Source organism: Cryptotermes secundus, unplaced genomic scaffold (genome assembly GCF_002891405.2).
Source record: "Cryptotermes secundus unplaced genomic scaffold, Csec_1.0 scaffold428, whole genome shotgun sequence".
NCBI lineage: Eukaryota > Metazoa > Arthropoda > Insecta > Blattodea > Kalotermitidae > Cryptotermes > Cryptotermes secundus.
This window is the reverse complement of record NW_019720711.1, coordinates 2,140,395-2,163,488: the sequence shown is the minus strand read 5'-3', so window position 1 is coordinate 2,163,488 and position 23,094 is coordinate 2,140,395. Positions and strand designations below refer to the sequence as shown.

The 23,094-nt window shown below is 42.6% G+C and overlaps 1 protein-coding gene across 2 annotated transcripts in view; it reads left to right on the top strand.

Annotated features, from left to right (window-relative positions):
• The first annotated feature begins 1,438 nt into the window (after positions 1–1,438).
• LOC111871719 (homeotic protein spalt-major) overlaps positions 1,439–23,094 on the top strand; it is a 367,842-nt gene continuing 346,186 nt past the window's right edge. For both annotated transcript variants that reach the window (XM_023865017.2, XM_023865008.2), the window contains exon 1: positions 1,439–2,293. In XM_023865017.2, the coding sequence (XP_023720785.1) occupies positions 2,218–2,293 (76 nt within the window). In that variant the 5' untranslated portion in view covers positions 1,439–2,217. The remainder of the gene's footprint in view (positions 2,294–23,094) is intronic.

Sequence of the window (23,094 nt, the reverse complement as noted above, 5' to 3'; positions counted from 1 at the left end):
AAATTGGGCTGAAATTCCGTTTCAGATATGGGTGTGTGACTTGTGCTCTTCCTGTGTAGGTAGCGGCCTTGCGGCTGGCCAATCCGCAGTCTAAAGGGTCCTGCTAATTTTCTGAGTGACTCTTAACGTAAGAATTTGGCCGCGGCATAGCTCAAGCGGTTAGTCGCTGGCTTCCCACCTCAGCGGACCGGGTTCGATCCCGGGTCTGGTCAAGTGGGATCTGTGGTGGACAAAGTGGCGCTGGGACAGGTTTTCTCCGAGTACTTCGGTTTCCCCTGCCAATCTTCATTCCACCAATTGCTCCACAGTCGCCCTCAGCTATCATCTGAGGCTGGTACAATAGGCCAGAAGTGGCCGCAGTACAAGGGACTTGGTCCCACCCTACTAGCAATAAAAAAACGTAAGAATTAATTCTAAATAGGAACAGGCCGGGGGACAAACTCCGTCAAGAAGAAGATGGAGAACAAGGAAGATAGGCCTGTAGCAGGTCTTGTGAATGAAGCATGCGTTATGTACAGATATGCAACAAATGTACTTCCTTGCATTTGGAGGCTTTTCCAAAGTTTTCGTAGTAGGCTGCATTGAATTTATTTTATTTTTTCTCGTGTGACTTATTTCGCAGTTGTCAGGAGTCGAAATAATCCATTCTGAACATGGAGTCGCTGACATCCTTACAGACAGTGGGCATCAGACGGCATAAGCTCTGAAAAGAAGACGCACTTCCTAATGGCAACCTGCTTGGACCAACCTCAAGAATTTTACACAAAGTTAAGAGTGAAATTCAAGAAATGTATTAATCTGAGCTGAAACGAGCCCGAAAAAAAATTAAACAGACAACAGAAAGAGGGCCAAAGAAATAAATATTGAACCAATAAAAAAAGATAATAAGAATAAACCCAAGACGAAATGAAAGCCCGTCTCTAGTGTAAATTTGTGTATCTTTCGGGAAAGATTGAACAAGGGCAAGAACTGCTCCCCGGCTGAGATTCGAACGTGGTTCATAACGGATACAAGTTCGACAATTCTGGACCGTGCAAATCTGCTCCGTTGCAATTTTCCATTTTCGGACCTCAAGTGAATTGTTCCAGCGCTGGTCATAACTAAATGTGACATATATACAGGGCTATCTGTAATTCATCACCATTAACAGTGACCTATTTCGAAATCAGATTTCACCCTCTTATTTTCCTTCGAAATTTGCGACCAGGTGATTTCTCTTATAAAGTTTCTTAGTTTAAACTGTACGGTAAACGATTTTGCTTTCAGAAAAAACTTGCCTCCACCTCTCCCTCAAATTAACGTTTTTAAGCCCTGTTGTTTTATAGTGTTGAGATGTAAAATTGTCTTTTGAAAATATCACTAATCTGTTAAAGTCAGATGCAAGTCTTCATGTGAAATTTCCTTGTTCCTTACCGCAGTNTGCGGTCCAGTGCTTGAAGTTGTAGTCACGGCGGTACAGCAGCAGTAAGTCTCCAAATGCTTGCCTCAGAGTTTTCGGGAATCGAACCTAACGAATATCAGCGAGTGGGGTGGAAGAATCGACATCTTCTTGACGAAAAGAGATAAGTGCTACGAGTGTTGGTGACACAAAAGGCAGATGAGACAGGGTGCGCCTCCCAGCGGTCGAGAATCGAGTCACCGCCTCATAAGCTATAGGGCTTTCCCCGATTGCTGCCCGAAGTTTGCCGAGCGGTGTAATTGTGCGCCGATCCCACAGAACAGCCGCTATCTGTACATTATTTGACGCGCGCACTCATAAGCAAGTATAATAGTGGAGCGCGTGTGTAGGCGAGCGAGCTTCAACCCAACAGTGGGTGCCGCAGTAGGCTAGTGAGCGGTTGGGGCAACAGCAACAGCATCCATAACAACAAACCACCCCCGCGCCTCTCCGCGCAGCTATCATATCCATATTTATGCCGCTGCGCAAGCCAATAGCAACAGAGCTCTGCGCCGAATGGGATTATCATAATCGCCAGCCGCCAATATTGATAATCATAAATTGTGACCTGCGCACAGGGGCGGACATGTGGATAAATTAGGGGAGAGTGGTGGTGGAGGAGGGGGAGAGACAGAAAGGGAGGTGGAAGAACACAATTTTGAGCGAAGTTTGTCATTTCGTTCGGTGCCAGCGATCGTGGTGGACCATACAGATCATTAAAGACAAAAAGGGCGTGAAGAGCAAGGAGGAGGTTCTGTGCAAGGACGGTGATCAAGAACATGTCACGCCGGAAACAAGCTCGTCCTCTCCGACACTTGGAGTCAGAAGACGGACTAGTCAGCTCTTTACCCAATGGTAAGTATGTTGCTGTTTGCATGACGCTGTTTCTTTTTCTGCTTACCACGCGGTAATTTGCAGAGGTGCGTTATGTCACTGCCGGAGGCGTAGTGTAATGGTTTGTTTTCCCTTCACCGCGACCTTGTATTACACCTGTTCCGAGAAAACATGAGTGAGTAATTCGCCGACGCCGCCACCACCGCCAAGACGCGAGGTCCGTCAGAACAGACGCCCCCAGCATCCGGCGTGGGCTGTTGCCACATCTCCTGTGTGTTTTAGTGTGACCCGTGTTGCCGACACTGCTCGTGTTCGTGTGCTTCAAGAAGTCTGATAGGGTTGGGTCCTTATTCTTATATAAGTGGACAGTTTAATGTAATTGTGTTACAGCCCGCGACAGTGGTACATATTATTCTGCGACCCTTTCATTGCCGATCAAACATAAGAGCAGCATGTGTAACGTGTGGACGCACTGGGGGAATTCAGTAGCAGCACTCGCGGCCACAAGAGCCCCAGCCGCCGTCAGGCTAGAGGACTCGCTCCCCGCGTACCTTTCAATGACCAAGTGCCGTGCTGTTGCTAGTCTGTACCGTGAGAAGTCGAGGACACCTTAACGACATTGTATCAGTCTCTTAGAACAAATGTTTACGTGTTTTTGTTGCATCTTTATTAACGCCTTTCTACACAGTGGGCCCGTATGATGTTAAAACAACTAATATTAGCGCCGTGGAAGTCACAAGATGTTTGCTTTCGAAGAATCATAACGCCGTGTCTCCTTAAGTGGGGAAATTATGAAGACAACGAAGAGGGAAGTAGACGTTTTCCTGTGCTATGCATATTAATATACATTCGGTTCATGACTGGATTTTTGGCGTAATGAAAGGTAGTTAAATACGCTATGATTTTAATTTGTTTTACTCTGGTCCGTCACACTAAAAATTACAAAGACAAAAATTACTTAAATAGTCACATTAGACGGTGTTATTTTTGTCTTTGTACACCATGATTGTACACGGACGTTTTATATCATAATTTGAAATAGCCATAATTAATTTCAGCGATAATTAACGCTTATTTTCACGTAGTTAATGATTTATTTTTCTATAATGTTCACGATCGCTTGTTGTGCGTGTCACTATTTTAAATATTGCTTCCTTATAGATAAATTTACTTGGTCCTACCGTCCATTGGTGTAACGTTTATTAGTAACGTATATTTAATGTGCAAATCTTGACTTCTTCGATGAGTGCCGTTATAACACGTATTTAGAAGTACGCTCGCTTTGCGTCGCGTAAAACAGGTTTGAAATGACTCGCATGAATAGTTTAATTCTATACAAATTCGCGACATTTTTTAATATGAGACGAAATGATTTCAAGATGACCGAACACATGCCAGTAACCGCAAAATAAATCCAAATTATAGCGTCATGGTGTTGACAAAAGCCAGTCGTTTTAACAAGAAAATACTTTCGTGTGGAGTCATAAAGTTATAACACAAGCGGTAACTCTGTTTGATTGCACGCGCTGCATATGCTTTTAACGTGTTACGGGCGATAACGTCCACTTTTCACACACTAAGCGCGAGGTAATGACACATTTCTTGATAACAATTAACTACTACGTCTTGGCGCAACAGAAAAGTAGACATAGGTACGTGAATTCAATTTGTGACGCAAAATTTCTCCTCTCTTTTTTATCTTCTCATAGCAGAGAATATTTCTGTGACAGTGATGTTAGTGTTACTGGGTAATGGATTTTGTATTTGAAGTATAGTTTCTTTAATCAAGAGAATTCTGGGATTACAGTTTTGCTGATCACAGAACTTGCGATGTGGAACGCTTACGTTCTGGAACCGCTCACACACAGGGAGCGCGGGTTCGAATGCCGTTTGGTGTAGGAATATATGTCCGCCTTTTCCTTGCGTCAGAGGCCTTGCAGTGAACGAGGAGAATGGAAGAAGAAATAGGCCCCTATTTACTATCAATATTATACCTTACCGAACCTTCATATGTTCATATCTAGTATTTAGTAAAGGTTTTATTATGTATTTCAGCGCATTATTTACATAATTCTGTTACTAAGAAATTAAATCCGTTTAATTACTGTCGTGCTAACATTTCACAATACGAAAAATTGTCAGTAAGAGACAAGTTACCGTGGTAGCCCTTCTCAGTATGCTGCATAGTACGTGGTGTTCCATCTGTACCTCTGCCTGACTTAGTAGTGAACTGCATGGCAGTATAAAATATATGTTCATATGTCATAAATAAAATCTTAATATTCGTGCGGTACGGAAACTTCAGCGGTGATCGAGTGAGTGACGTTTGCCGTTCTTTCCAAATTTCGTCTGGAATCAGTGATCACCGTCACAGAGCAGCACCGGCTCGCTTATGTACAGGAGTGTCACGTGCTTGAAGCGCCTGCAAGTGGCCCAACGTGACGACTGGCCCATCGGCACCATGTCATAGTGCCCAGATCTGCCGGGTACTTAAAGAAAGCTGACATTTTTGTGGAGCTTCGCTTATAACATTTAACTATATTTGCTCAGTTGTTTGCTTCCTAAACTCGTCATATTTTGTGAGAGTGTAGCGCACGGAGGCCTGTGTACGTTCACTAGGCTTCATTATTTGTAACAGATGGTGGACCCAGACAAATCAAGCACCAGAAGAAATAGTGAGTGCGATTTTGGGGAGGGGAAGTGACCGGCCTATTGCAGGCAGTTATGCAAACAGCTAATTGTCATGGAAAGGAATTCTTCAGGAATGAAAGTTATTTTTGTAAGGTACCAGAAGTGATTACCAATAACATGTTTTTTATTTTCAGATATTCGATCTGTAGGCATATTTTACGAGAAATTGTGTAGTGTAAGCGCAGTACATTGCCTTTCGGCCGATCACAGTGGACACGCGGACTAAAACATAAACTGTCTTCACTCGCTCGAACGCTGAGATCGTGTGTTCGAATCCCACTCAAGTCATGAATGCCTGTGCGTGTTTATCCTGTGTTTATGTTGTTCATTGTATAGGTAGAGGCCTTGCAACGGGCTGATACCCCGTTCAAGGAGTTCTACTGACTGAGTATAGGATCAAAAATGAAAAAGCGGCCAAGGCCCGACAAAAGACTGTAGACCTATAATAATAATAATATTATTATTAATTCGGGAGACGAATTTCTGAAATTCACTGAAACACGTTTATATATTCTTTATTATCTATGTGTAAATCCAAATTTGGATTGAATTATCAAATATAATGATAAAATTTTGTCATGTACTCGTAGAAGCCAAAAGGAGATTAAAGGTTATTCAGGCATACGTAAGTTACTATCAGATTATTATAAGCTCTGTGCCAGTAATTCTTGTCTATAGGCTAGGTTAGTGGATATAATGCAGATTCGTGTAACGTTATGTTTCATATCTAGGGCTTGCTACGAGTGCTGGAACGTTTGTGTGTTGACTGGAGACGAGACTCCGGTAAGCTACTGTGAATCATATCACAGGGTGAGGAATAGCCTTCATGCTATGTTTACATACGTGGTTGTCAAACCCGCCACGAATCTGCCTTATTACTATCCTGAAGGCAGAAAGCTTTGATATGAGTTGTAGCAGAGCCACAACAATTTCTCGCCAAACGCGAGAATTACGTTCTTGATAATTTCGCCGCGCATCAAGGCCTTGTGAAAAACTGGGATATCATTATAGCATTGTACTTCTGAAAACATGGATCTCTCTGTGCGGCATCCACAAATTTTTCCGTGTTTAGGCCCTGTACAAATAAAAAGGTGCGCATGCAGCTACTCCCGCTTTTGCCCCCAACAAATTATATATATGGAACTCTGTTTATTCTTGAAATCCGCATTTGACAAAAATGCAGTCTCATTTGTAAAACTGATTTAATATAATTATATGGAGAAGTTTATTGCATCAAATCTAATTATTTTAATGATTAAATAAATAAAACCATTGCTGCCTTACATATTTGAACCACTATTCGCCGCCGTCATATTAACAGAGTATGTCTGTCAAGATTTCCTCCCTAAAGATCAATAGAATTAATATGTCGCAGAAAGAGTTCAGACTCCGGCGCGTTTTAAATCGCTTTTTAATGCGTTTGTGGTTTTGCTCGTACCCAGGCTTACTACCTGTGACGTTGCGTAGGCGCTATGCCGCTATGCAGAACGACTGTCTAGTCTTTACCGACCAGTAGGTTTAATTAGGCCTATTTGGTAGACCTGCAACTCGCAGCAGTCCCACCTGCTACAAATCGTACAGAAATAGGACAGGCCCAGTAGTGGGCTGTTGTGAGCACTTTAGCGAACCTTCGGGTTCCATAAAAGTCGGAGAATATTTCGACTAGCTGAACGATTAGTGAATTTTCAAGCATCGCTCTGTTCCGTGAAGTTCATAATTAAAAGATAAATTTGTCCCTGTACTTAACTAAGTACTACATAATGGAGGCGTATGGTGAAGTGGGTGTATAGATCCATGTTTTCTTGATCTCGGAACTAGTTGGAGGTGAGTGCTCAGCTTTACTCCCGGGGGAAAGAGCCCCCGGTACCCATTGTACAGGAGAGGTTGGGTGGACCCCAAAGCCGGTCTGGACAACATGAAGAAGAGAAAATTCTTAAGCCAACCGAGACTCCGACCTTTCCGTCGTCCAACCCACAGCCAATCGCTATACCGACTGAGCTATCCCGGCTCCCGTGAGGCTGATCAGTACAAAACTGATTTAATAGAATTACTCTTTATACAGTGGGACACCCGGTAGCGTAGTGGTTAAGGAAGGTCGGAAGGTCACGGGTTCAAATACCGATAAGATCATTGGGTTTTTTTAAATTGACCTAAACCTTCTGGCTGCACTTGGCCCTGGGGTTCACTCAGCCTCTCACACAAATGAGTACCAGGAATTAAATAAATAATTTTCCTGGGGTGTAAAGCGCTGCCGGCGCGTAAGGCTGACAACCTTACCGCCATCTTTCAGCCGATTTTCTAGATAATGTGGGAACCTCAACATCTCACAACCTTATGGGCCTTCACGGCCTGTTACAGGGATAGCTTTACGTTACTTTACTTTTACTCTTTTTGCAGGAACGGATCCCTTTCGGTTATGCTTTAAGTCGCTCTGTGTTAAGTCGTGTTTTGTCGGTTATGAGCGTTACGTGTTCGCCTCAAAGTAAAAAGGAACGCTTTATGTGGGATCATGTCTGAGTATCAGCTCCTAAACAGTCGGACCGCTTTTCTTTGAATTCAAAGAGGGAGATTTATACTAAAAGTTTTCGGTCATTTCCAGATTTGGCCACGGTCGGACACTTTGCATGGAGCCCAACGCGCATTTCTGCCAGCATTTCGAGCGTAAGTGGGGCATAACTCGAAATGCTTATGGGAGAGAAGATTGTTTCAGAATAAAAGTCGTAGAGAGAAGTAAAACACAAATTTCATTTCCAGTACTCTTTTAACTGGAGGGCTAAATCTTATGGATCCACAAGATATCTACAGTTTTCTTTTGTTGTGTTATCCCTTAACTCAATAACCTTTAGACTGATTTTGATAAGGTTTTATGTTGGAGATCTTTGCACAAATTCGCCAGAAGTTCGTCTGTCTATATGTCCGTCCGTCAGTCAGCCTCCGTCTCTAACATAGTGGACTTTTTCTTATATATCTTAAACCGTGAATAAAGTTTTATAAAGGGCAGCATGTACACTGCAAATAACACTGTTGAAATTCCATGCACTGTCTTGTATTAAGGAGTAGGGGCTACGCCCTTTCCTATCGTGTTCATCCTGATTTTTAGTAGGCTAAAATCTGTGTAGGAATATATTTACCACCCTTTCAATGGTAATATCGAGTTTGAATGCACGTAACCAAGGAACATATTGGCCCACTGGGCCAGTAGGACGTTATCGCGCCCGCGAATAGTAAGAAATCGTTTGTTCGCCGTGAAAGCGGGTCCTAGGTGTTCGTCTGTTTTCACATCATTACAAGAAGTGTCATAATAGAAGATGGCACGTGCTTTATAGTCTTTGAGAATTTCATAACTATTTCAATATCATGTAATGTTCCCAGGTCACATTTCCTATATAGATATACTCGAGAATGCAGGCCTGCTCCCACCCCTCCCTTCTCTCATGGGGTGAGATTTAGTCCACTAGGTACTGCGGCAACTGTTTGACCTATTGTACCAGCTCCAGATGATAGATGATGATGACTATGGGGCAATTGGAATGTGAATTGGTAGGGGAAGCCAAAGTACACAGAGGAAAACTTCCCCCATGCCACTTTGCCCACGTGACTTGATCCGGGCTCGAACCCTGGCCGGCGAATAACCGCCTGAGCTATGTCACGGCCACCTACTCCCCTTAGAATATACAGTAGGATAAAAAAGTATATTCCTCTCACGTTTCTGTCGAGAAGAACGGCCTACTTCAGAGTCAGACCTCCAGGTCTATATGCATCCTTGGGTAGGGGAACATAACTTACTCGAAGTTTGCAAGATGAGATCAGAGTATCGTGCACTACGCATGATGTACATAGGCCTATAGGGCGGGATCGTGTCTGTCTACCGGCCCTTCGTCAACATGTTTTAACTCGAAAGCTGTTGGACGGAATTTGGTGAAATTTGACATTAGAGATCATTTAAAAATTTATACGGCCATTTTAATTTCCCTGTCTACTTTCATAAGGAAATGTTACTCAAGGAACAAATGCGGAAACTCTCGACTCACCAGTACATATTGCAACTTTCAGTCATGTCTAGAAGAAAAATATTTGTTAAGTTTGCAACGGATGCCAGTATTATAAGTGATTTGAAAATTTAAACGTATTATTTTTATAATTTGACTTTACTTCTTATAAATTAAATCCTACCGTTTATTTGTTTGAATGCTTTTTCAATTAATCTGCTTCTCTGATGCCGAAAGAATCATATAGTACGTGCCAGTATATTCAATAAAACTCCTCGAATGGGGGACCAGTCCATCGAGAGGCCTCTACCTACACATAGTCCAACACAAACACAATACAAATATTCATGCCTTCACTTTGATTCGAACCCACGATCCTAGCGTTCGAGCAAGCTAAGATAGTTCATGCCTTAGACCGCGAGGCCACTGTGATTGGTCCGAAATGGAATATACATCGTTGAAATTTTTTGTTAATTTATCGACGCTGTCGGGTGCTGAGATTGTAATTAGACCTCTAGCGTCGAATGACGGGACAGTCAGTAAATAACGAACCGGAAGGAATGCGAGTAGACGAGGACATTACCTAGTTTTAGATACAATGTNTTGCAGAATTCTTATATTTTCTTCTACCCTGAAGATGGAGGCGATACGCTCCTCCGAAACGTCGGTTAACACCACTTATACACGGTGCCAAATCCCAAAAGACTGCTTTCTACAATGTCGAAGTTTGCCTAGAGAGAATAAGGGAAGCTCCCGAAAGCCTCAGTCAGTATATCCGGTTTCCTGGCCAAGATTTGAACCGGAGGGCCTCTAGTATGAAACATGAATGCTATCATCTCGTCCGGGATGTTCGGTATATTCTTATGCAATTCATGTAGTTTGTGTGAAGAAAATAGTCCTACCCGTAAAACCAACTCTAATCTGGACCCTGAAGTGTTCTGACGATGGTGTATAACACATAAAATAACTGGGTTTGGGGAACTTTTTCCATGATCCGGTATTCTAGAGAATAGAAAACACGACGTTTCGGAAACTGGATCTGTTTTCTTCCTCAGATGAAGAGGGGTAGACATCTCCTCAGTTCGGTCCCTTAGAAAGAGCTAACCTCAATCATTCTTTCTAAGGGACAGAACCCAGTAGGTGTATTTTCCCCTTCACCTGAGGATGTAAAGGGATTCAGCTTCCGAAACGTCGTGTTTTCTATTCTCTAGAATACTGTACGATGGAAAAAGTCCAAAAAACCCATTAATTATGTGTGCAACTGTACTCTGTTCAACAAGTCTTACTAGTCACTGCCTAAACCGTAGGCCTTGCGCTCACAAATGGCACACAATTCAAATGTGAGGGTTCTATGTCGAAACTCAAATAGATGTAACGGCGTGTACAGGACTAACAAGAAGTTAGTTCATAATTCAGTTTCGTTTATATAATCATATTTATATTGAAGTTCGTCTGAACGGGCCTTCAGTAACCCAGATTATACATATAGACCTGTAGCGTCAATACAAGTTAAACAATGTAATCTGTACTTTTAACAGTAAATTTAATGATTCTATATCAACCGCAGAGATTATTTGGCCTCATTATATGAGAAAATGATCACTTTCAGTAAACTTGAAGGGCTGGAATTAAATCGATCTTTCTTTTTCTTTGGCACTACGGCCCCAGTGGGCCTAGGCCTACCTCCATGAACTTCTCCGTTCACTTTGGTTTTTCTAGATCTTACACATTCGGTAGGACTCCTTTGGCGGGTGATCAGCTCGTCACAAGGCCTCTACCTGTACACAAACATCAATGCTCTGAGTGGTATTCGAATCCACGATCCCGGCTTCTGAGCGAGCGAAGACAGTGCATACCTTGACCGCTCGGCTACCGTGACCAGCAGTGTATAAGAATAATATATAAGAATTCAGTTCGTACCTCACAGGAAACAGATCCGAACCCACGATCCCGGCTTCCGAGCGAGCGAAGACAGTACATGCCTTAGACCGCTCGGCTACCGAGACCGGCTTAAATCAATCTTAGCCCCTTTTATTTGAAGGCAGGCATGCATTTAGAAAGACGGAGATAACCACAACATTCTCATTCGGGACAGTCTATGTCCCTCTTGGGATTCGAATAGGAGACCTCCAAGAGTTATCTCTTCAGCCAGGTTGTTCTGTGTTGGGAGAGTTAATGCAATACTTTAATTTATGCTTTGAGGGCTGACATATCTTAACAAATTTCAGCTTACCTGGAATAAATCTTCAAAGCAGTGACAAATTTGTGAAAGGATTTCTAGATACGGTAGTGAATTTACGTTTTTGTTGCAAAGGGCTACACAGTTACCAATAGGACACTCAGTAACAAATCGAATGAAGATATTAAAATTACTGGCGTAAGTGACGTCTTTCGATTTGTTTTTACGTAAGCAGTCACGTTTCGCAGAAAAGCGCTACCTCCATCTTAGCAATCACTCTATCTTGAAAACTGAGGCACAAATTCCTGCAAAACAATATCTCTCACAGGTTATCACATCCCGATCTACTAAATGGTGATATTTACTAGTCTTACATAGGCATACAAGAAAAAGCAGGCCCTTGATAAACCTGAATTAACGAAACAAATATATCTCCAGCTTCAACCATTGGGCCCTCTGACCTAATCCAATGTATAATTAACTTTTTAAACTGTAAATGTTTTAAAATATTGTGACGAATATGACCATTGTTAGATCACGACTGAGTATACACGTTCAGCGAACACGCAACAATAGCTGTGTTATCTTTGGACAATGCTACAACTAGTTACTAGGTAACACAACAATTCTTGAAACAGTAGAGGTGTTTTATATGTGGTCCTCGCCATGCATGGTGCTAGGCAACGAAGATGCAAACACGCATCCCTAATAGAAGAAAGTGTTTTCTTTTGGTCCGTGCCGTGTCTGTAGTATAACGAGGGTTTGTTTGTAGCGAGAGTGGATAAGAGAATTAGAATTGGAGAATTTGATCGAGTTCTGGAGGGTCGGCAGTCCAAGGTGATTGAACAAAAAATGGCAAGAAGATTTCATAGTGATTTAAAGTGATAGCATCTGTGACAAAGCCGTTGCCAGGAAACGGATAGCGTGTCCTAGTGATTCATGAAGTGGATAGATAACGATAGCGCTATAATTGATTGTGATTAAGGGAGATTGTAAACGAAGGTGTTAATAAATCCAGTCATCCAATCCAGAACCTGTTACTATTGGTCACGGAACACCGGAAACGTGACAATATACTTAAATTAACGAAGGTAATTTATTTTTCTTCTTCAGCTTCAAAGCATTAAGTTATTTTTCATGTTTCAATACAGAATTAATTTTTTAAACTGTGTATCTCTTGGACATTAGATAGAACTCTTCCGACGAGGGATTTCTCCGTAGAAAATGGCAGCACAAACGCAATAAAATCGCGGGCATACAGGACTGGGTTCGCACACCGTCCCAATGGTGCAGCGATCGCCTTGGCAACTAAGATTCGGCTGGTAACCCCTGTTGGGACACGGCCCCGTACGATGGTCACATCATTCTCTGTCTGTCTACTCACCGTGGTCAGCCAGGGCACAGCTTATCGTGACAGAGGTCTTTTATGGTTTTCCTCAGTTCCACCAGGCGAATTCCTGGTAGAGTTTTGATATAAACCGCTACCGCTTCAATCCATCGCTCACTCACTCATGGAACTGAACCCTTCTTGAGGAGCCGCCAATTGTGCAGCCGCTCAAGAACTTCCCAGAGTTTTATGGAACAAGAAGATTCATTACCTTGTTCACAAGAGCCCTCCACTGGTCCCTATCCTGAGCCATATCAATCCAATCCATACCATCCTATCATTTCTCTCTAAGATCCATTTTAATATTGTCCACCCACCTACATATTGGTCTTCCTAGTGGTCTCTTTCCTTCTGGCTTTCCCACCAATATCCTATACGCATTCGTCTACACTCCCTTTCATACTACATGACCTGCCCACCTCATCCTCCTTGACTTGATCATACTAATTATACTTGGAGAAGAATACAGGTTATGAAGCTCCTCATTATGTAGTTTTCTCCAGTTTCCGTCACTTCATCTCCCTTCGGTCCATGTCCTTTCTAATTCATTATTCATTAATAATTCTACCATTTGACGCTATATTCTGAACCCCTGTAGGTCATTAAATAAAACATAAATAAAGAAATACCAAGTTGTACCGAGTTAGATATCCTGTCAAGTCGTGTGGCTGTGTGTATATAAACCCAGTGAGCTCCGTACATGCAGTATCACTAAATAAATTGTAATCATGTATTTACCAGAGGAAATTCTCTGCAGCTCATATTACAGCAAAATATAAATTCCGTTCTTGTACAAAAATGTGAACTTCTTTATTACATCCGTGCCTGATGCAGTTTATCTTACAAGAAGCTTATTATAAGCTTAGTCGTATTTCCGTTTACATTGTTTGTTGCCTTCTTGGGCTGAAATATTCCATTCTTTGCCATAAGGCCAAGGACTCCAATCGGAGTCAAGGGAAGAGATTTGCTTGCTTTCCGAAGCAAGCTGGTTACTCTGCCTTTTAAGTACTTCAGTGAAGAGAGCCACAAACAAATATTCGATCCAAGGACCTCTCAGAAGCTAAGCATTCTAGATTATCTTTAACGCCCATTCTTGATAAACACCTATGAAACAGTCTTCTTCTCTTCTTCTAATAGTTGCTCAACTAGTCAGAAATTAGCCTCCTCTCATGGAACTACAAGGTTCTTTACCGTATTCACAACACCCCGCCACTCTCCCTATCCTGTACCATACAAATCGAATCTAGACGCTCACATTTGGGGCACGCAATAGCGTAGTTTGTTGGGGCACCGTGCTACAAGCTGGAAGGTGGCGTGTTCGAATCCCGATGAGGTCACTGGAATTTACAATTGACCTAATCGTTTCAGTCGCCCTATGGCCTTATGGTCGACTCAACTTCTAACAGAAATGAGTGGAAGTAAATTGCTGCCGGCGCTTGAAGCTAACAACCTCACCGCCATCTGTGACCCGATTGTCTAGACAAAATGTGGGAGCCTCGTTTTCTTACAACCCTATGGGCGTCCACGGCCTGTTACAGAGACAGCTTTACCTTCTAGATGCTCACATTCTGTGTCTTCGAGATGTGCTTCATGTCTTACTTTCACGCTTAGGTATCCCAGGTTTCTTTTCCGAATTTACCATCTCCCCGACGCGTGCTACATATCCTGCTCATCCCACACTTCTTCAGTTGATCGTCCTATTAATACTTACCTGAAAATTATGATAGTCCTTACAGCGCAATTGTGTTCATACTCCTGATTTCGTTCAAAAGGAATAGTATATTTCAAGGAAATGGTTTGATGCTGAAAGGAGAATTACCAGAGCGTCTTACTGATTCAGACATGGTAATTGTTTAGTGAGTTCAGTCTTTTACCACAAATAAACAACCGTAATAGTTCAGTGTTTCATTCCTAATGTAATTGCTTAATATCTCATCTTAGAATATGAAATGTGACAGCGTTATGCAGTGTTCTTCTTTTCTAAGTTTTGTGAAATGTAACCACAAAAGCGTTCAGTAAAATAGTTCTCGCCTTCAAATTTATGGAGGTCCCAGCTCTCACCTTCTTGTGAATTTCTCACTGATAGAATCTTCGTGCGACAGGGAATTTTCCACTGTTTCCAAATGTCCCAGCTATCTCCTCTGACTTTCTCGTATTCTTGTATTTATATTCATCAATTTAAATGAATGCTGGACGGCCAACAAGCACGTTTGGTTTAATGTTGCGTCGCTTATAGATGCTGTGATATTCTAAGTGTCCGTGACAATGCTTGATTCGTTATATTATGATGGATACTCTCCGTTAGCTGAGGTCTGTTTGTTCTAGTGATCCGCATAGAGCATTCTAGCCTAGTACGCCCTGTTCAGAATCTCATGGGTTCAAACTTAACCTGTTGCCGGCAATATTATACCAAGAACGGAATAACATCTGTCTGTGTAATAACGAACACCTGAAGACGGGAGTGAAAACAGCTGTCGAATCGTCTTGCAAGTTATATCACACTGTTCATATTTCAGACAATGAATAATCCTCAGCATATTTAGTCACAGCCGGCCACGGTAGCCGAGTGGTCTAAGGCATGCCACTGTCTTCGCTCGCTTCGAAACCGGGATCGTGGGTTCGGATCTGTTTCCTGTGAGGTACGAACTGAATACTTATATATTATTCTTATACACTGCCGGTCACAGTAGCCGAGCGGTCTGAGGCATGCACTGTCTTCGCTCGCTCGGAAACCGGGATCGTGGGTTCGGATCCCACTCGGGGCATGGATATTTAGTTTGTGTGTGTGTCCGTTTTTCTGTGTTTGTGTACAGGTAGAGGCCTTGCGACGAGCTGATCACCCGCCTAAGGAGTCCTACCGAATGTGTAAGATCTAGAAAAACCGAAGTGAACGGAGATGTTCATGAAGGTAGGCTTAGGCCCACTGCGGCTGTAGTGCCAAGGGAAAAAAATTTATATATGGTTACAAACGGACTCTTCTTAAGAGTAATTGGGGCAATGCTCATAAGTTATTCTGAAAGAGCAGCTGTCAGAAAGTCTATCGCCGTTTAGCATAAGAAATACGTAAACTTTGCAGGCATACACTTCCGTCTAAGTAAATTTCTGAGTTGCATTCTTATCTTAGATGAGTGGTTTCTCTGGAACATTATATGACAGATATGCTATCTGTATTAATATTTTCAGTTTCCCTTTATTTTCAACGGGTCTTTCCCTAGTATTCCTACGAAATTATTGTGCCTTAGATTGATTTTGTAGATGTATGTTCGTAACATGTTACAAGACATCATGGACATCACGACAAGTTCAAAGACAGATCAGCAAGTACAACTTTCCAAGTTAGTTGTGTGTGAGGGGGGGAGTGGAGGTTGAGAGACACAACTGAAGGGAGATACGCGAGAAGATATAGTAATGGATTTGTCCTTGCAGTGTTGAGTCGCATCGGCGAAGCGAAGAGGAAAGACAAGTGGCTTGCATAGTTGAAAGTGCTACCACTTCTCTTTAGATCACCTTGTCCAATTCCAGATTAAAACGGTTCGGCGATAAGCTGCTGGTTAGTAAAGACTCCCGCTACACAATCGAAATGGGTTTGAGAAATTGTTAAGTCAGGGATATGTGGGTCTGTTATACAGTTTTACTTCTTGATTTGCGGCTATAGTGTGTGTAGTAATTGTGTAACTATCGCAGAGTATGAGATGAAGCGAACTGCTGGTTGTTTCAAAACTGAGATTTCGCTCTAATTTAGACTGACTTCTTCCTGTTTCTCAGTTTCTGCTTTCAACCAGGCAGAGACAACTTCCTTCTCTCTCTTCGTTGTGCCCCGACGCCAAATAATCTCTATAGTTCATACAACGTGTTTACATAGCCCACAGAGCATACTGCCTTCGCGAATAATTATCTTCCCAATTTCATCTGTTTCAAATTGATAATATGTAAAGATAGAAAAATTTCATGTAGCTCTATCAGCCTATTATTTCAATAAATAGCGAATGAAATTAAACAAAGCTTCACTGGCTGTGAGGCCTACAGAGGAAGTGAATCACAATAAGCCGCGCCATAACTCAAGCGGTTAGTCGCTGGCCCCCCACCGCGGCATCCCGGATTCGATCTCGGGGTCTGGTCAAGTGGGATTTGTGATGGACAAAGTGGTGCTGTGGCAGGTTTTCTCCGAGTACTTCGGTTTCACCTGTCAATCTTCATTCCACCAAATTCTCCATCATCATAATCACCAGGGGCAGGCTACAATAGGCCAATCAGTGGCCGCCGTGCCGAGTAAACCCACTTGAACTCCACCCCTCACGAAGAAAAAAAATTGATAAATATTAGTAATGAAGTTATATTATTTTTAAGGAACTAATTAGAAGTCGCTTATTTGGAGAAGAAATCGTTCGTCTTACATAGAACCCGAAGATGCATTATCATGTTCACAAGAGCTCGCCACTGGATCCAGAGTCAGTTGAATCCAGTCTGCATTCTCACATCCTATTACTTTCATAGTCATTTTCCAGAAAAAAAAAAATCTGCATGCATTTCTCTCCTATTCCAGTCTTGACTCATAGCTTATCCCGCCCAACTAGCTGTCCTTGTTTAATCACCCTAACAGTGTTTGCTCTTAATTATGTGACTTTAGTACAGTGCATTGCTTAGTAAAATATACAGGGATGTATTCCTACTGGGTTACCTGGTGGACTCATATATGTTAAAGCACATGAATCAGTTCCTTGTTATGTCCCACAAATGTAAATGCACGTAAAGAAATGGGCCCTATGTTTTCTCAGCTGCGAACCCTATCGGTACAATATGTCCACTTAAGGAATTCAAACACAACTGTTATGTTTATGCAATTAATTTCGCTTAGTGGGGGGTGGAGTCCAGCTGGATCCACTCGGCACGTCGGCCACTGATTGGCCTATTGTACCTGCCCCGGGTGATTATGATGATGGAGAATTTTGTGGAATGAAGATTGGTAGGTGAAACCGAAGTACTCGGAGAAAACCTGACCCAGTTCCACTTTGTCCACCACAAATCCCACTTGACCAGACCCGGGCTTGAACCCGGGCAGCCGCGGTGGGAAACCAGCGACTAACAGCTTGAGCTATGGCATGAAGGGAAGGCAGAGGCAAACCGCTTGAGCTATGGCGCGTTGGGAAGCCAGCAACTAACCGCTTGAGCTATGGCATGAAGGGAAGGCAGAGGCAAACCGCTTGAGCTATGGCGCGTTGGGAAGCCAGCGACTAACCGCTTGAGCTATGGCGCGGTGGGAAGCCAGCAACTAACCGCATGAGCTATGGCGCGGCCATTTTTATGCAATAATAACAATTTATTGAGAAGGAAGAGACGTTATAACGATGGGTTAGAATGCGGTTTCTCTTCTCTTATAGCAATCGCTACTTACAGTTGAAATAAAGTGACTTGGAATGGGACTGTTAAATAAATCTCAGACAAAGTTCTGGTTTATTACAAAACCAAGTTTCTGTACTTATAATAAACTTAGAAAGGTTATTATCTTTATTGATTACATTTAAAATTCTACGAAAATAACTAACGGAAAATGACACAGTAGAAGGACACCTTTGAAAGTGTTTAATTAAACGTGTTCAGTATGGATTTGTGTTCCTTATAACCCGGAAACCGTACAATTGTTTCCGTGCTATTGACACAGCTACTGTCTGCACAAGGAATATATGATTGAAATGTTCTCTAATGTACGCTAACATACGCTAACATGTATAACAATATTAGACCTTTCGAATTTGCATTAAAGGATACCTTTATGCGTGGCAGCCTATAGGTCTGTGTTACGTATATATATTTTCTTTTCTCCTTGGTACTACAGCCCCAGTGGGCCTAGGCCTACCTCCATGAACTTCTCCGTTCACTTCGATTTTTCTAGATCTTACATTCGGTAGGACTCCTTTGGCGGGTGATCAGCTCGTCGCAAGGCCTCTACCTGTACACAAACACAAAAAACGCACACACAAACTAAACATCCATGCCCTGAGTATGATTCGAACCTAAGATCCCGGTTTCCAAGCGAGCGAAGACAGTACATGCCTTAGACCGCTCGGCTACTGTGACCGGCAGCGTATAAGAATAATATATAAGAACTCAGTTCGTACCTCACAGGAAACAGATCCGAACCCACGATCCCGGTTTCCAAGCGAGCGAAGACAGTACATGCCTTAGACCGCTCGGCTACTGTGACCGGCACGTGTATATTAGGTCCTGTAATTACTCATTCTCCTTCTACAGTATTAACCACTTATCTTAAATAATTGAAAAAAATAGCGACAGGCATATGTTTCAATAATAATATGTTACATTTAGGCTGCTTATTAATGTTAAAACTCGCTGTGTTTCCAATATTTTGACGTCATAAATTATTAATATTATCGAGTGAACAGAAAAGAAATAATGTTATAGCTCTAATGTTACAAGGAAATGCCAGTGTACTCCTACTGCGGTCACTTATTAGTTTATGTATAAAGTTAACATAGTGTGTCATGTTTGCTAAAAGCAAGAGCTGTGGAGCCAGCAGAGATGGCCGTTACTAGGAAACGGTTCTGTGAACTCACCAGTTGCTAGGAAATGGCTCAGTAGCCATCACTTGATGGCCGCAACTGACACGCACTCAACAATAGAAAGGACAGTCCTGAGATGACAGTTGGAAGAGTGGGAGATTGGTGTGAGATGGACGCCAGCCTGCGAGGATGTGAGTCCCGGTGCAGAGAATCGTCCAGTATTGGAAGAAGTTACCGAGCAGCGCAGTGAAGACCGTGACTGAAAACACTAGTTTTTATGTGATAGCGATTTGTAATGTGTATTCACGAGTTGCGTGCTAAAGTGTCCAATAAATTTGTTTATCAATCCAAACTCCGTCTATAGGCACTCTATCACGTGACAGTACTTTCCTATGTCGTGATCTGTTTTTATCGGACGGACAAACGTTAACAAATTCCCCGTTTACTTGATTCAGTCCTATGGAGTATAGTATTGCGAACCTGGCGTTCTCGTAAATAAAAATATATATATTCTAATCTGGTGTTTCGACTGGAACAGACTGTCGCGGCCGGCAGAAATTGTGATTTCATTCATTCATTCATTCATGAGTAATGACAGGTCCACAGCCTCTTCCAAAACAGTTCCTCCACTTAATGCGATCTTCTGTTTTTGGGAAGAGACTATCCAGGAAAAGTGATAATGTGGTAGTTTTTCCATTTGCTTTCCACATCGCAGTACAACAGCCGTTCAAACCACTCTGGTCACGCCTGTTGCTATACGAAATTGAACCATGTCGAGCATCATTTGCTCTGTGCTTCAAGTCGCTGCTGATGACGCTGCTTCCGGCATCAGTTTTTGGTGTCTCTCTTCGTCTGATGCCTACCCTTTGACCTGTCCAGCAAGGGAGGCCCTGCCAGTAGCTACGCTACCGCTGGTATAGCTCTCAGGGTCCTTGGCATACTCAAACCCCCTCACCACGATAAGGTGGAGACACCAACGAGGGGGTGTGATTTATTTCCTATGAAAAAATGTCCCAAATGTGTGTATTTTCATGCTCTAAAGTACTGTCTGGTATTGTCACCTAAATCGTGTTCCTTAAACTAGTTACGTGACAGACTACCAAAATTCACTGCACACCAGATAATTCATTATTGTAAAGTATATTTACATAAACTGGGGGCACGCAATAGCACTATGCTACAAGTCTTAAGATCGCGGATTCGTTTCCCGATGAGTTTATTGCATTTGAACTAATCCTTCCGTCCGCACTATTTCCCTGGGAACGACTGCCTAACAGAAATGAGTACCAGGAATCTTCCTGGGAGGGGTGTAAAGGGCGGCTGAAGCGTAAGGCTGAAAACCTCACCGTCATCTGTAAGCCGATTGTCTAGAAAATGTGGGTGCCTCTACGTCTCACAACCTTATGGGCCTCCACGGCCTGTTACAGGGATAGCTTTATCTTTAACGTATATAAGCCATGTATGCAGGTCCTATATATTGTGACGTGTTGCGCATTGGAGGACACCCCCTCCCTCCCCAGCGGTGACGTGGCCAGAGCTGCCACGCCACCGCTGGCGTGCCTCCAAAATCGCCGTTTCCTTACAGCACCTTAGGCCTTCAAAAGTCTCCCTATTCAGTGCCCTATATTCTTCAGAATTTCCCAAATCTAAAATTCTTCTTTTGTCCTTCTGTTGTGCAATGAAAGGTAATTAATTCCTTAATTCAAATAAACATATCCTTTTTTTTCCCTTGGCACTACAGCCCCAGTGGGCCTAGGCCTACCTCCATGAACTTCTCTGTTCACTTCGGTTTTTCTAGATCTTACACATTCGGTAGGACTCCTTGGGAGGGTGATCAGCTCGTCGCAAGGCCTCTACCTGTACACAAACACAGAAAAACGCACACAAACATCCATGCCCTGAGTGGGATTCGAACCCACGATCCCGGCTTCCGAGCGAGCGAAGAGTACATGCCTTAGACCGCTCGGCTACCGTGACCGGCAAACATATCCTTTACAGACACAAAGACTTGTTTGTGTCCTGTTACTCTGGCCCGAAGAGCAATGATAGGCCTATACCGTCTTCAATAATCTTAATGCCATTTGAGCTTTAATTATTATGGGAGAAAACATTCGTCTTAATATCAGTTGATAATTGATTAATTTCGGATGTCACGGCAGAACATAATCTCGAAAGCTTCTGATGCGGAAAGTAGAAACAAAGATGAAGGTTTCTAATTAAAGAATCAAGAGAAACTGCTTTTCAGAAATGAAACAGATGGAGTTTGAAGTGACTGTGTGTCATAACATACAGAGAAGCAGCTCTGCAACTATGGCCCCTGCAGAACGCACAGAAACTGATGTGGCACTCCAGTCGTGAAACGGATGGAAATACTGCAGCGCTGTAGCGCGTTATAGCGTATATATATTCGAAAACAAAACTCCGTGGTTTTAGTCCTCAAGCGAACTATACCGGCTGAACGACCGCCGCTTGTCGGCGACTTTAGTGCGAACTTAAGCGGATATAGGATGTCGCGTGGCCAGCGCAACGGATACCCATGGCCGTTAATCTCGATTTTCTAAACCGGAGCCTCTATTTCCTTGAAATATCTCCTCACGAGGCTGAGTGGACTTCTCAGAAAATATCTGGTAGCGCCAGGAATCGAACCCTGGACATCTGGATCTGTAGCCAGGAACTCTGACCACTAGACCACAGAGGCGGTCCCTAAACAGCTCAAGTAGAAGTAAATTCCAAATTGTTCTATCGATGGTGTATAATACTTAGAATTAATTAGTTTCTAGAATATCAGACGACGGACAGAGTCCGAAAACCCAGTAATTCTGTTGATGTAGGCTGGTTTGATAAATCTACTTTACGGCGCTGGGAGAAAGTATCCTGTTATGGCGCTGATTGTCCTTCACACTTAAAATTCTCGTATCATGTGCTTAATGCTCATTCTTTCCCTAAATCTTCCATCTGAAGTGATAGAGCAGACATGCTGAGGTTAGAGACGTACAATCGCGGGACTCATGAAACCCAGAGAAGCGAATTGTTAATATCATTTTCATCAGTACCCAAGCGTGAGTTTAATCACACAATTTGGTATGATTTAGTGGTACAGCACTAAAACGTTCAGTTCAGTAGTTACCAAGGACATAATATTTTGAAAAAAAGACGTTTAGGTAAAATTTAATTACTTTTACCTATAATTAGTGTCCACTCAGCCTCGTGAGGGTAATTGAGGAGCTACTTGAATGGAAGAATAGCGGTTCCGGTCTAGTAAACCGTAATTAACGGCAGTGAGAATCCGTTGCACTGAGAACGCGACACCCTCTATCCGCAAAATTTGGCACTAACTTCGCCGACAAGCGGCGGTCGCTCAGTCAGTATAGCTCGCTTGCAGACTAAAGTCACGGAGTTTACCTATAATGAGATTGACGTTAACTTATGGACAGCACTCTTTATTTCGGGGACAGAAATTAAAGAACACCAACATTTAAATGGATCTTAAGGAAATAGGTTATGGCGATGTCCACTCGATCTATGTGGCTTAGGTTATGGTCTAATGGGTATCTCTTATAAAAATACAATAATGAACATTCTGGTTTTATAAGAGATGGGGAATTCCTTTACTAGCCACGTGACTGTTATATTCTCAAGAAGCCCTGTGTTCTAGGGAGCTGCTTACTGGACCGGAAAATAAATAGAACATGAAAATATCAAAAACAATATCGACCTGTTACGTTTAGATTATTTAAAGAGAAACACGATGCCTTTCGACAAGCTTCATAAGATATTTTTTAATTTTGTGCTCTAAGTTAATGCCGGTCACAATTGCCGCTTTGTCTAAGGCATAAAATATCTTCTCCCGCCCGAACACTGGGATCATGTGTTCTAATACCACTAAGGGCATGTATGACTGTGTTTATTGTGTTTGAGTTAGATAGCAGCCTTGCGACAGGCTGGTCCCCCCTCCAAACTGAAGTGAAACAAAGCGTTTCACGGAAGCAACGGGAATAGAAGTAGAAGAAGAAGAAGCTCTAAGTTAATATGAAATGAATACTTATATGGCTTACCGC